Here is a 14,812-nt window from a genome sequence, read left to right on the forward strand (position 1 = left end):
CTAATTTACATGTTTTTCATGTGAGATCTCTGTTATCGCTCTTTTTTCCCCTTATTTCTTTCTCCCCTGCAATCAAACAAAAAGAGCTCTCATCTAGTTCATTATATATTATTTTGAAATTATTATCTACGACATCATCCTGTAAGTCCAATCCCGATAACAGCATCTTTTCGTCAACCCTAAGAATAACAGCAACACCAATTTTTTCTGCAGATTCCCACCATGAGGCTAGGCCTAGCCCGGTCAATGATAGCTAGGATTTGAAATGTTTTGACTTAGAATCTTCTATGATGCACGATTTGCACCGTAGAGTACTACAAACCATTTAATGGCCACCATCAGGAAATTGACAGCTATCAATAATGACATGCTTCATATGGAACGTAAGGTCATTTTATTTGATAGCCATGCATTTTTTGATGACACAAAACAATATTTACAATATTTTCAGTTTGTTTAGACTCTCCAGACATATAGAATTACAAATTTATTCTTATATAAATATGATAAAGTTAAATATGGAGAGATGCAAAAAAAAAAGATTATTTATTCTAAATTTCTTTGTTCATGAACTAATCTTTGTGATTAGTGTTCACTACACCTTGATGGCACATGAGCACTAGAATGCACATTTTTTTTAGAAAAAATGGTTTGGATAACGAGAGATATAATTAAAAAAATTAGTGAAAAAAATACTTTGATACGATTAAATGAATAGTGAAAGTTTGTGAAACCTACTAATACTAATTTCAAAACTTAAATTCTAGGTATTATACACCGATTAAATGCATAGTGAAAGTTCGTGAAACCCACTAATACTAAAATCAAAACTTAATACTTACCAATTCCGTGTATTTGGGAAAAATTGTAGCAAGTTTTACCATTCACTCCATGCCACGTGGCATGAAAACCGAAGAGTTCATATTTGTACGTGTGGGACATGTGATGCCCATGTTTTTCTTTAGAAAAAGTAAGAAAAAATTGGTCAAGATCTATTCCAAAATAGAGAGGGTCGCATGTTATCTAACTCATAACTAGACATGCAACCAACCATAGATAAATGGACTTGGGCTTCGCATGGATATATTTGGGTCATAAAAAAAAACTGACCCAACATAGCTCATTACTAAATGGGCTAAATTTAGGTTTTGATTCTTAGCCCAAATAATATGTTTTAACATATATCTTTTATTTCTTTTTGATAGAGAAGATCTTTAGTATTTAGTTGAGCTTGACATGGTTATTGGCCAGCTATTTTAGAATCCATTTTAATATAATGAAAACTTATTTAATCTATTATCATAAACTTAACTCTTTTTTTTTGTTGAAGCGGATATATTATGCATAGCGGGTATGAATACATCCAAAAAGATCAAAAGATAACAAGTTCCGAAGTGCACCGGATAAATCCCTCTCCCCTAGCTAAAGATCTCTCCAGAATGTGTTAGATTTTTATTAAATAATGATTAAAAGTTTTCATACTTAAAACATATATATTATGTATATAGGTTAAGAAGGGAGTGTGGTGTGGATGGTTGGTGTGCCCGTTTGAGGTGCTTGAGGTAGGTGGTTCGAATCTCTTTTCCCTCCTTTTTAAAATTCTCATATGGAGGATTTATTTACGTGAAGGAGAGGCAGCTTGGTTATGTTGCTCGGTTCTGTGCCTGTGCTCGTCCGACCCGACGGTCTTTGTGCCCGAGCCTGTGCTCGCTCGGCCCTGCTCGTCCGAGGTTCCTTGCGCCTCACAGGCCCTGCTCGTCCGAGAATCCTTGTGCTGTGCCTGTGCGACCAGAGGTTCTTTGCGCATGTGCCCTGCTCGTCCGAGTTTCCTTGTGCCCGTGCCTGTGCTCGTCGGCCCTGCTCGTCCGAGGTTCCTTGTGCCTGTGCGACCAGAGGTTCTTTGCGCATGTGCCCTGCTCGTCCGAGTTTCCTTGCGCCCGTGCCTGTGCTCGTCGGCCTTGCTCGTCCGAGGTTCCTTGCACCTGCGCGACCCAGAGCTGAGGTCGTCCAAGAGACTGAGGCCCTGCTCGTCCGAGGTTCCTTGGCCTGTGCTCGTCCGAGGTGCCGAGGCTGAGGTCGGACCACAGGTGCAATGAGCCCAGAGGAGCCGAGGTCGGGACAACAGGTGCGATGAGCCAAGAGGCGCATGAGTCGTGCTTCGCACCCTTAGCACGAGGAGCCACGTCGCTTCCTCGTTAGCACCTCTTCGCAACCGACCTCGCATCCGCTGATCCTACTCCCAGTGTTTTTTCAAACTTTATTACCAGTTTTGACCGTTGACCAATTTTTGGTCGCGTCTGTTCCGAAGAAGTCTATAAATAGACCTCTTCGGATTAGACAGAAAACAGAATTGAAAACAGAGAACTTCTATTCTTCCTATTTGCTATTTTTCTTTCAATCGGGCTTGCTGCATACTGATTCTGGGTTCGAAGGCTTCTTTGATCCGTGCAAATCATTGAGGCAGAAGGAACAGTACGAGAGGCTGTTGTATCTCAGGAGTAGAACGCCATCTAAACCTAGTGCACTGTAAGGCGGCGAAATCTACTTCAAGGAAAGTGACCAACAACCACGCCTCAGCATCTCGAGTTCCATTTTTCCACTTTCTCTATTTATTTTCTCTAAGCCTATTTCTGCCTATTATTTATTGAAGTAGAGTATTATAGATTTAAAATTTTCTGGGACAGCATATTCCCAAACATTCTTGAAGTAGATTTTCTCCTACATATAATAGGCTAGTACTTAGAGTTACCCCAATGGCCAATGCAAGTGACCCGGTTCCTCCTGAAAAATTTAATGGAAATAACTTTAAGCGTTGGAGACAGAAGATGGAAATCTTCTTAACCATACTTGGGTTATTTTCCATAATCTTTGACTCTCCTCCAAATGAGGAAGAGAATGAACCAGCTAAAACTTGTAATTTGGAAGAATTTAAGAAGAAAGACTACCTGTGTAGGGGAAGGATTCTGTCCTATCTTACTGATCCCCTTTTTGATGTCTACTGCACTTTTAAAACCTCTAAGGAGATTTGGGATGATCTTAATAAGAAATATGGTATCCAAGATGCCGGAATGGACAAGTATGCTGCTAGTCAATTCCTGTCTTATAAGATGGTTGACACCAAGCCCGTAGTTGATCAAGCCCATGAGTTAACAGTGATTTATCATGAATTAGGCTTAAGGGGAATGGGTATAACTGAGAGCCTTCAAGTTGCTTGTACCATTGACAAGCTCCCACCTTCTTGGAAAGACTTTGGGTTATCCCTGAAACATAAAACCAAGGATATGACAATGAAAACTCTATTGTCTGCCATTAGGATCCAAGAACAACACCTTGAGAAAGATAATGAGCAACTCATGAATCCTGAGCTTCTAACCAAGGTGAACTTTGTAGAAGGCCAGAATAAGACCCATAAGTTCAAATTTGAAAAGGGTGGACCTAGAAACAAAAGAAAACTTATGAAGCCAAAACACCATATCAATAAGAATGATCGGAAGCCGATTTGCTACAATTGTGGGAAACTCGGTCATATGGCTCGAGTATGCCGGATGAAGAGGAAGAAGTATCAGAACTATGAACATGCGCTTTCTCAACCTGCAAATCCACAAACCAACATGGTGCTATCCAGTATTGGTCCTACTAGTACTGATAATCGGTATGTAACTTTAAGTCCAGAATTAAAATTGGCAATTTGCTCTACTGATTGGTTAGTGGATACAGGTGCGAATGTTCATATGTGTACTGATCATACCCTTTTTACTACTGATCAGGTCCGGGGTAGCCTAACAGTAACTATGGAAAACTCCACCTCGGCACGAGTGCTTGGAACTGGAAAAGTACTTCTAAGGCTTACGTCTGGAAATGTGCTTACACTATTTAATGTGTACCATGTGCCCGATGGAAGGAGGAATCTGATCAGTGGATCTCTTCTAAATAGGAGTGGTTATTCTTTGTTATTTCAATCTAAGAAAGTGATTATAACAAAGAATGGAACATTTGTAGGCAAAGGCTATGAGTGTGATGGCTTGTATGTAATAAATAATGTATCTTTGGATTTTCCTTCTGATAACAATAATAAAATTGTGCTTTCAATATGTTCTTCATCTCTTTGGCATGCTAGATTAGGACATGTGAATAATAATACTATTAAAAGAATGATTAGCTCTGGTTTATTACCTAATGTTTCATTAAATGAAAAAGAAAGGTGCCAAATTTGTGTTCAATCTAAACAACCTAGAAAATCATTTAAAATAGTAAATAGAAATTCAACTTTATTAGAATTAATACATTCAGATGTATGTGATCTAAATGGAACTTTGACTAAAGGGGGTAGAAGGTATTTCATTACCTTCATAGATGATTATTCTAAGTATTGTCAAGTTTATTTAATGAAATCTAAAGATGAAGCATTTGAGATGTTCAAGACTTACAAATCTTTAGTAGAAAATCAACTTGACAAGAGAATAAAGATTCTCAGGTCAGATAGAGGAGGAGAATACACCTCTAATGACTTGAATGAATTCTGTAGAGTTAATGGAATTCTACATGAAGTTACACCTCCCTATTCACCTCAGTCTAATGGAGTGGCTGAAAGGAAAAATAGGACTCTGCAAGATATGGTAAGATCTTTGCTTGCCAACTCAGGTTTACCTGAGGTTTGGTGGGGGGAAGCAATGCTTACTGCATGTTTCTTGCTTAATAGGGTTCTATTTAAAGGTTCTAATAAATCTCCTTATGAACTTTGGAAAGGAAGAAAACCTAACCTAAATTTTGTAAAAGTTTGGGGTTGTTTGGCTAAGGTTAATATTCCTTTAATCAAGAAAAGAAAATTAGGACCTAATACTTTTGATGCTGTGTTTCTTGGTTATTCTCTTAATAGCATTACTTATAGGTTCTTAGTCATTAGTTCTGATATTAATGGCATAGATAAGAATACTATAATTGAATCTAAAGATGCTTCTTTCTTTGAAGACATTTTTCCATTTAAGGATAAAATAGAAAAGCATTTAATAGATAGATCTAATGATGCATCTTGTAGTTCGCCATCTAATTCTCTAATTATTCCTAATAATGAAAATGAAAATGAACTTAATGATATTAATGAACTTGGTAAAGGAAAAAGAATTAGGAAAAAGAAAGATTTTGGATCTGATTTCTATATCTTTATGGTTGAAGATGATTCTAAAACTTATAAAGATGCTATGAACTCATTAGATTCTATGTTTTGGAAGGAAGCTATTAATAGTGAAATGAATTCACTTTTGACTAATAAAACATGGTTTTTAACTGACTTACCACCTGGTAGTAAGGCTATAGGTTGTAAATAGATATTTAAGAAGAAATTTGATAAGTACAACTGTAAACTAGTGAGTACACCTTATGAGCATGGTTTGAACTTGAAGTGCAATAAAGGTGATCCAGTGGCCCAAGAGAAATATGCTCAAATTATTGGGACACTGATGTATGTTGCAAATACAAGTAGACCTGACATTTCTTATGCTATAGGAAAGCTCAGTAGGTTTAATAGTTGCCCTAGTCTTAGTCACTGGGAAGCACTGGATAGAGTACTTAGATACTTGAGAGGTACCATGTATTATGGTTTACATTACTCAAGATTTTCCGCTGTACTTGAAGGATACAGTGATGCTAGTTGGATCACTGATTCAGTGAACCGAAAAGGAACTAGTGGATACATATTCATGTTGGGTGGTGCAGCTGTTGCTTGGAGATCATCCAAACAAACTGTGATCACAAGATCCACTATGGAGGCTGAGATTGTAGCCTTAGATTATGCAAGTCAAGAAGCAGAATGGTTTAAGAATCTTATGTCTGAAATACCTATTATGGAAAAGCCTATACTTACTATCTCTTTGTTATGTGATAATGAAGCTGCAATTGATACTTGTAGAAATACTGAGTATAACAAGAGAAACAGAAGACACATTAGTGTGAGACATAAGACTATTAGATACCTAATTAAAAATGGTATCATAACTTTGGAATTTGTTGGATCTAAAGATAACCTAGCAGATCCTTTAACTAAAGGACTGGCTAGAAGCAAAGTCATAGAAACATCAAAGGGGATGGGATTGAAACCCATAAGAAATCATTGACAATGGCAACCCAACCTATTCTGACTGGAGATCCCAAGACGAATGGTTCAACGGGAAAAACAAGTTGTTTAATGATTAGTTAGCACTATAATAAAATGACTTTATGTCATTTAGTCTCTCCCTGTGATGTGAGTGCTAAATACAGCAGAGGTATACGAAAGAGTTTAAAACTCTGAATGAGTCCGAGTCTATGGCAAGGTGCTGTGCTGCGAGCACCCTTGGAGGACTCACCTATGTGAGTGTGACTGTGTGGCCGCAGTCTATGGGGATAAGGGTTTAACCCCTAGAGCACTCATGAAACTGAGATATTGGTGCATAAGGCTAGAAAAAGCACCACCTATGATGAACCCAGTATTTGCATTTGTCATGGGTGAAGTATATAGAAATCTGAACCAAAGGATTTGGTTCAAAGCTTTTTAGCTACCACTATACCTTTCAGATGAAAATATACTTTCACTAGGTAAAGGTTCAAAGCTGCAAGCTACCTTTATTAAAGTCGTGACATAAACAAGCCTGATTTGACTATTTTCTGATTTTATAAAGTTTTGAAAACATTTTAATCAGGTGGGGGAATGTTAGATTTTTATTAAATAATGATTAAAAGTTTTCATACTTAAAACATATATATTATGTATATAGGTTAAGAAGGGAGTGTGGTGTGGATGGTTGGTGTGCCCGTTTGAGGTGCTTGAGGTAGGTGGTTCGAATCTCTTTTCCCTCCTTTTTAAAATTCTCATATGGAGGATTTATTTACGTGAAAGAGAGGCAGCTTGGTTATGTTGCTCGGTTCTGTGCCTGTGCTCGTCCGACCCGACGGTCTTTGCGCCCGAGCCTGTGCTCCTTCTATGCCATTGCTCGTCCGAGGTTCCTTGCGCCTCACAAGCCCTGCTCGTCCGAGGTTCCTTGTGCCTGTGCGACCAGAGGTTCTTTGCGCATGTGCCCTGCTCGTCCGAGTTTCCTTGTGCCCGTGCCTGTGCTCGTCGGCCCTGCTCGTCCGAGGTTCCTTGCACCTGTGCGACCCAGAGCTGAGGTCGTCCAAGAGACTGAGGCCCTGCTCGTCCGAGGTTCCTTGTGCCTATGCTCGTCCGAGGTGCCGAGGCTGAGGTCGGACCACAGGTGCAATGAGCCCAGAGGAGCCGAGGTCGGACAACAGGTGCAATGAGCCAAGAGGTGCATGAGTCGTGCTTCGCACCCTTAGCACGAGGAGCCACGTCGCTTCCTCGTTAGCACCTCTTCGCAACCGACCTCGCATCCGCTGATCCTACTTCCAGTGTTTTTTCAAACTTTATTACCAGTTTTGACCGTTGACCGATTTTTGGTCGCGTCTGTTCCGAAGAAGTCTATAAATAGACCTCTTCGGATTAGACAGAAAACAGAATTGAAAACAGAGAACTTCTATTCTTCCTATTTGCTATTTTTCTTTCAATCGGGCTTGCTGCATACTGATTCTGGGTTCGAAGGCTTCTTTGATCCGTGCAAATCATTGAGGCAGAAGGAACAGTGCGAGAGGCTGTTGTATCTCAGGAGTAGAACGCCATCTAAGCCTAGTGCACTGTAAGGCGGCGAAATCTACTTCAAGGAAAGTGACCAACATACCACGCCTCAGCATCTCGGGTTCCATTTTTCCACTTTCTCTATTTATTTTCTCTAAGCCTATTTCTGCCTATTATTTATTGAAGTAGAGTATTATAGATTTAAAATTTTCTGGGACAGTATATTCCCAACAGAATGGTTAGCTACGAAAAAATGCTACCCAATCTGCTGTTCCGTTGGCCTCGCGGTGCACATGCTTTGCCTGAACGGCCATTCTCCTACTGACCATTGCCCGAATATCTCTGAGCAGCAGGTTGTTGTCACCCACCCCACCTACACTCTAATGGATCCAACCAATAACTGTCGCCGAATCGCCCTCCAACACTGTAGCACATGCTCGCAATAAGCATCGGGCACAACTTAAGCCGGACCAAACTGCCCTCAACTCCACCCCCGAAGACCGAGATGTCAAAGATCTGGCAGCTACCAGCCGCAATCACCCTGTAATTCGGACCTCTAATGATGAAGCCCGCCCTTCCCCTACTTTCGCCATCTAGTACACAACCGTCAAAATTTACCTTAAGAAAACTCGAGGGGCTCCTAAGTGAAGAACACCGTGCGAGACGCTCTATGAGCAAAAGAGGAACCGCAAGTGTCCCGGGCTATCAAGGGTCCATCCGACAGATGCGACTGAATAACCTCAACTGCCTGGCTCCGAGCCCGCTCAATCACGAACCGCGGAGGGGGACAACTTTCACCAAATATCCATGCATTCTTGGATAGCTAAAACTGATACGCCATATAGATCACCATTGTAGCCGCTTGCCTGGAGCGTGGTGAGGCCGCCCACCATCTGGTCATCTGCAGAAAGGATGCCGAGTCACGCCGGCCTCCCAAAGAGATGGCAAGCTCCCAAATCCTCCTTGCACGTTGGCACTGAAATAATGCATGATCCACGGACTCATCTACATGGCAAAAGAGGCACTGAGAACGGATCGCCAGGCCCCTACTACTCATGACAAGCCTCGTCGGTAGCCTACCTCAGACTACCTTCCAGAGAAACAAGGCCACCCTCGAATGTAGACCAAAGCGTCAGAACCAGGCGCAGTCAAACCCTGTGTGCTGCACACTCTGGAGAAGGCCGAGAACATCGCCAACCCTGACTCTAGATCTGCATGTCGAGCTCCATACCCGCACATCGGGGCATTGACAATCTAGAACCATTGACCCCTTTCGAAGGTAAGGTTACGGACAACAAGCTGGTTACTAAACAACTGGGCTAAGTGGGTAGTATCCCATCTTGCCTCACCGGGCCGAAGGAGGTGACGAACCTGCAGTCCTTCTAGGGCGTCGATGCTGACCATGGTCGGTCACCACCCTACAGGAAGCGAATCTACCCAGTAGTCTACCACCGCATCCATTGTTTGTCCGTCACTGATCAACCACCTGTAATTAAATAAAATCAAAGGCATATACCTGTCAATCTCACACCACAAGGGGAGCATCGCTGACTCCTAGCCTGTGTCTCGCCAACCCAAGCCAGACCATACCGCCATGCCATCATCTGACTCCAAAAGCACTTGGGCTCCAGGATGAATTTGGCCACATGCCGGACGATTAAAGCTTCTCTCCTCATCAAGAGAGACTGCACCCCCAAACTGCCAGCTCGGGTTAGAAAACAGTTCGACTCCCAAGCTACCAGGTGCACCCCGTGGCTCTTGCCGAGAGATCCCACAGGAAACTCCAAAAAAGCCGCTCGATCTTCGCCAGCACAATTTTCGGGACAACGATATGGGACATGAGACGGACCAATATGGAGCATAGGACCGATCTGACCAGGGTCACTCTGCCCATTATAGAGAGCGAAGCCGCTCTCCAACCCTCTAGCCACTCTTGGATATGCTGCATTACCTATCATAAACTTAACTCAATCTAACATATTTATCAAATAGCTTAAATGTGTCTAATCAGCTTACTTCTTTGATAAATAAGTCAGGCTCGAGTTGAGATATTTTTTTCATCGATATTTCAACATGACCCGAGCTCCACTTAGAGCTCCATCCGACCCATTACAACTCCACTTAGAACTCCACTTAGAGCTCGAATTGAGATAACATTAGTTGAAAAAGTTTATAATTTTTGAAATTTTATTTTAACATGAAAATTAAAAAAATATGATAATATATATATATATATATTTTTGGTTAGCCGGCTGCAGGGTTCTGGCTCGGAGCGGCATGCAGCATACGCCACCCGTAGAGGCGGTGACGTCCTACGCCTGGGCGAGGCCGTGTACGCGTGCGGTGGAGGACGACGGTAACTCCCGAGTGAGATTGGTACAGCCAGGGAAAGACCTCTTTTATTTTGTTTTCCTCCACCTTCCCATCGTCCTTCTTTCATTTGTTGGGATGCACGCAAGGGTGACGAGCGGGGATGTCATCTTCCCAGCTTTTATACATGCTCCAAAGTGTCTGCAGCCGCTGTCAACTCCATTCTGATACGCATTCCATCCTACATTAAAGGATGGCGCAGGCCCCTATCATTGTCTACTTATTTTAGACACAGAGAGGAGAGAGATAGAGATTTTTTTTTGAAAAGACGAGCTTTCATGTCGAGCAATGTCATATTAAATCCGAAATAAATAACTAAATAACTTACTTACAACGTCCGATGCATAATATCTGCTCACAGGTGGTGCAGCAGCGGATCAAGTGAGCTTTATGAACAAAATGACAAAATATATATATATATTTGTATATATATATATATATAGCGTAACACGTAATATGACTGCCTCCAGACGTCCAAATTAATCAAACACAAACTTGGTATTAAGCAATTAATTTTGTATTTATTAAATATTTTTCTATGCAATATGCAATGCACAAAATGGATAATATGATGTTAAAGTACTAACGCATGGATTACAGAGACTTCTGAGTTATTCATCAAGCGGTCAAAATATGCATCTTGTTGCTTCTGCCAACTCTGATTTGCAATTTGACTAAAATGCAGAAGACTCAGATTGTTGGATTTTATATTTTCTTTTTAATTAACTATTAATAGCCGTGCTGTTATGGTTTGGCCGAAGATTTTTCTATTGAGGGATTTTTTTAACTCTCATTTAAGAAAAAAAAAATCTCCCATATATTTATATAAAATCAAAAAATTTAAATAATATTTTCCGACTAGCCATTTTAGATGGGTCCAAAATTACTACAAATAGTATGAAAACAGATCTAGTCCATAATCTATATAGAATAAGAGACACTTCAGCACATATTCATTGAATCTAACCACAAACCAATCGTAGTACTTGTGCTTAGATTTGAATAGATTTGAACTTTTAGTCTCATGAAAATATTAGAGCTCAAACAGAAGAAATAAAGATCTATAGGGATATATATTTAGTCTCTCATTAATTATTCACCGAGTAAATCTTGAATATTTATATATAATAAAAAATAATTTTTGCCTAAATATCTTAGGTGAGGTCTAGATTCGTTACCGGAAATAAGAAGGAGGCCTTTTCCTTGCACCCACATACACAACATGATAGAAGGTGATGGACATCTCTTTCGAGCTTTGAAATCATGTGCAATTAATCTAATTGAAGAGACGCCATTCAAATTACACATCAAACATGACGAACTTTTGTTCGATCCCTGAAGTCATAAATACCTCATAATAGAAGCAGATAAAGAAGGCCTAGTCTCCACCTAATATATATTCTGACATTCGGAACACATCTCTAATCGAGAGCCACCTTATTCACACTACTTAGCACACGGTCACAGGTTAAAAGCCACAATTTGAATTCTTTCCTTCTTTTCTGTACCTAGGAATATATACAACAGCAGCAGAAGGTGGGACGAGGGTAGAAGGCCCCATGCAAAATTGGGTAATGTACAAGGAAGAGCACAAGGCCTCAAAGGTTGACCGGGGCAGCGTCTCGAAAGAGAAGGGAAAAACGACAAGGAGGGCCTCTCCCTCTTCGTGCCCCTTCCTGGTGACTACAATGGAGAGTTCCGGTGGAGATTGTGGGACCTGTGGATCTCCTTCCACTGGAGGGAGATATCCCTGGCTATGTTGAGTGCTTCCCAGGTGGTACCGAGGAGGCCTCGCTTCGTGAATCCCACGCAGTAGAGGCCATTCTCGCCCTTCCAACCATCGGGGAATGGGCCTTTGGCCATGCCCTCCTTCGTGAAGAGAAATCCACCACCCTGACAGAGAAGAAGACAATGAAGCAATTAAATGAAACCACAACTATTTCATTTGGAACGAAGCTTCCAGCTTAAAGAAACAAAACCATACCACCATTACAATCGCTAAGTCAATATTAATTAATTAACTATGGTATTTAATAGAAGTCTAATGTGCTGGTATTCATGCCGAGAACTCCTAGGTGTGCTGGAACGAATTAATTAAAGAGCACTTTCAAGGTGGTGGTCCCCGAATCCCACGCTCACCAATTAACGCAGTCCTGCACAACTGCCATCGATAGCCGGGCCCACGTTGGGGCACAGCGTGATGGTCAATGAGTGGGTCCTCCGGTGGGTCTTGCCACTGATAAATCACAAATAACTTATTCTTGTTTGCATGCAACTTGTACAGTTGCATGCATGTAGGAGGAGGAGGAGGAGGAGGAGGAGGAGGAGCCTCCCACGGCGTCTGCTTCCCGGGCTGCCAAAATAAGGCTAGAATCCACATTGCGTCGTATGTACGGAAAAGGAAGATGGGAGGCAGGGGAGGGAAGAGAAAGGGAGAGCAAGTGTCGGATACCTTGAGCCACGAAGGAACGTTGCTTTTGTAACCCGTTGCCAGAATTATGGAGTCGAACTGCTCCTCTCTCCCATCGACGAACTTTGCTCCCGTCCTCATTATCTCTTTCACCCCTCGCATCACCTTCATGTAAAGCAGCCAGACAGAAAGGTAAGAAAAAAAAAATACAGACCACAACAAAGATCACCCATCCCCCGTGAACTCCCGCATCCATCCTATTCTCAGCTATAACTGCAGTACTGTCCTGCTGTGGACCTAACTGCTCCTGGCTCTCCTTCCTAAACCAAAGAAACTGTTAACTCTGCCAATAAAGCGACTTGCTTAGTGGAAGTCAGAATATATATGCATATATGTATGTACAGTTAGTCTAGGATAAGACTAAACTCAGTTGGATATCGGCGACTACAATTTCTGTGAAAATCCAGTGCACGGCATCGGCAAGGAAACAGTTAAAATGGAGGACCTCAAATCAATCACATCATCAAAAAAGACTGAACGAGAGCCCACGGAAAGATGAGGACATGTTTTTTTTTTTTTTTTTTGGGTACAAGAGGACATGGTTCACTGGAGTTGGATTTCAAAAAGTTCTACTCGCCCCACCAATAAATAAAAGAGACTAGAGGGGGAGAGAGAGAGAGAGAGAGAGAGAGAGAGAAGTTTGATCAGGATTGACTGACCTTAATGTTGCCAGACTTGATCTGAGCGAGCGCGCCCACGTCCAGGACCGGGGTCTTCCCGGTCAGGTTCTTCAGCTCGATGGGCCCCGTCTTGGGCCTTGGGAGGCCGAGCCGGTCAGTGTCTCCCAGGGTCTGGCGGGCCACCGCCAGGAGGAACTTGTCCACTAGCCTCAGCGGAAGCCATCTCAGGAGAAACATGGCCACCCCAAATGTTGACAATCCGAACATCTCCCTCGGCAACACATGCACCTATTTTTAATCATCAACGAGTTGGGAGGAAGACAGCGTCGATTATTCCTATTTTCAGAACAAAATCATCTTAACAACAGCTATCACTACATACGGTCTAATGGAACAAACAAGGAAGAAAGAAGAGAGATTCCATCATTTCTTCTGCTTTCTATTTTATATACTCCCAAACTTAATAGGAAAAACGGCTTCCAACTTTAGGAATATATAAGAACATAAGAACACAACTCAGACTGAGAGTAAACTATAGGAACATAGCTATGGAAGGTTGCAGTAATGAGAACAGCGGACTCCTTAACCCCCCAACCATCCTTAAAAAACAAAAAGAAAATCAGACTATAGTCTGCAGCACTTTTTTTAATTGAATGAGTTCCATCACACCTTCTATATATACTTCCTAGTTCCTACCTATACGGCGTCAACTTAATAGAATAAATGGTTACAGAACTAATAGCAGCAAGAAAAGAAGCGACTTCAAGGTGGCTATAATAAGATGTTAAACTTCACTAGCCAGTAAGGCTTGTAACCTGACTCATGGAAGAAGTTGTTATCTATAGAAAGCTGTGAACAAATGAAGCAAAAGAACAGGATAAGCGACTCACAGTGTTCCTGACCACCATATGAGGCCTGGCATTGTGCCTGCAGAGATCCAAGCTTACTTCCATTCCAGAATTCCCACAGCCCATCACCAAGACCTTCTGCCTCTCGAAGTCGGCCCCCGACTTGTAGTCGCACGTGTGGATCACCCGGCCGCCGAACACAGCCGTCGATATGTCCGGCATCACCGGCTCCGCGTTCTCCCCCGTCGCCACCACCAGCCACCGGCTCACCAGCTCCTCCCCCCGGGTACGGACTCGCCACCCCCCGACCGCCGAGTCAAACTCGGCGTTCAAGACCTCAGTCCCAAACCGGGGTTGGATAGCGAAGAAGGCGGCGTAGGCTTCCATGTAGGCCACGAACTGGTCCTTGGAGGGGTACTTGGGAAATTCCTTGGGGAAACCCATCAATGGAAGCTCGCAGAACTTTTTGGGGAGGTGGAGCTTGAGGCGGTCGTAGGTGCGGTGCTGCCAGAGGGAAGCCACGCAGTCGGACTTCTCGAGGACGGTGGCGGGAACGCCGGCGTTGGCGAGGCAGGCGGCGACGGCGAGGCCGGACGGACCGGCGCCGACGACGATGGGGCCGGAGACCCAGGTGCTCCTAAGCTTCGGGTTCCCCTCCGCCGAATAACCCATGTGACGGCGTGCTCTGTTTCTCCCCCCCTCCCTATTGTCTGGGTCCAAAACGCTTCTATATTTTTCCCACTCGGTTTTCTATTCCAGCTCTAAAAAAAGGCTCTGCTTTTTACTTTCTGTTGGTTTCTTTTTCTTCGCTTTTTACTGTTGGAGAATGGGGGGAGCTCGAGGGATTTTATAGCGTAGGAAGGGGAAGGGTTCTGGAACTTGGGCACTCATTTGGGGTTTA

General features: G+C 42.6%; 1 protein-coding gene across 1 annotated transcript; it reads right to left on the reverse strand.

Annotated features, from left to right (window-relative positions):
* Positions 1–11,248: 11,248 nt before the first annotated feature.
* Positions 11,249–14,583, reverse strand: LOC103697484 (indole-3-pyruvate monooxygenase YUCCA1). Its single transcript, XM_008779352.2, has 4 exons — positions 13,954–14,583; positions 13,103–13,351; positions 12,426–12,548; positions 11,249–11,866 (listed from the first exon to the last, which is right to left on the reverse strand). Exons 1-4 carry the CDS (start codon positions 14,581–14,583, stop codon positions 11,657–11,659), a joined length of 1,212 nt encoding a protein of 403 aa, XP_008777574.1. The 3' UTR covers positions 11,249–11,656.
* Between the last annotated feature and the right edge of the window lie 229 nt (positions 14,584–14,812).

Source organism: Phoenix dactylifera, unplaced genomic scaffold (assembly GCF_009389715.1).
Source record: "Phoenix dactylifera cultivar Barhee BC4 unplaced genomic scaffold, palm_55x_up_171113_PBpolish2nd_filt_p 000480F, whole genome shotgun sequence".
Taxonomy (NCBI): Eukaryota; Viridiplantae; Streptophyta; class Magnoliopsida; order Arecales; family Arecaceae; genus Phoenix; species Phoenix dactylifera.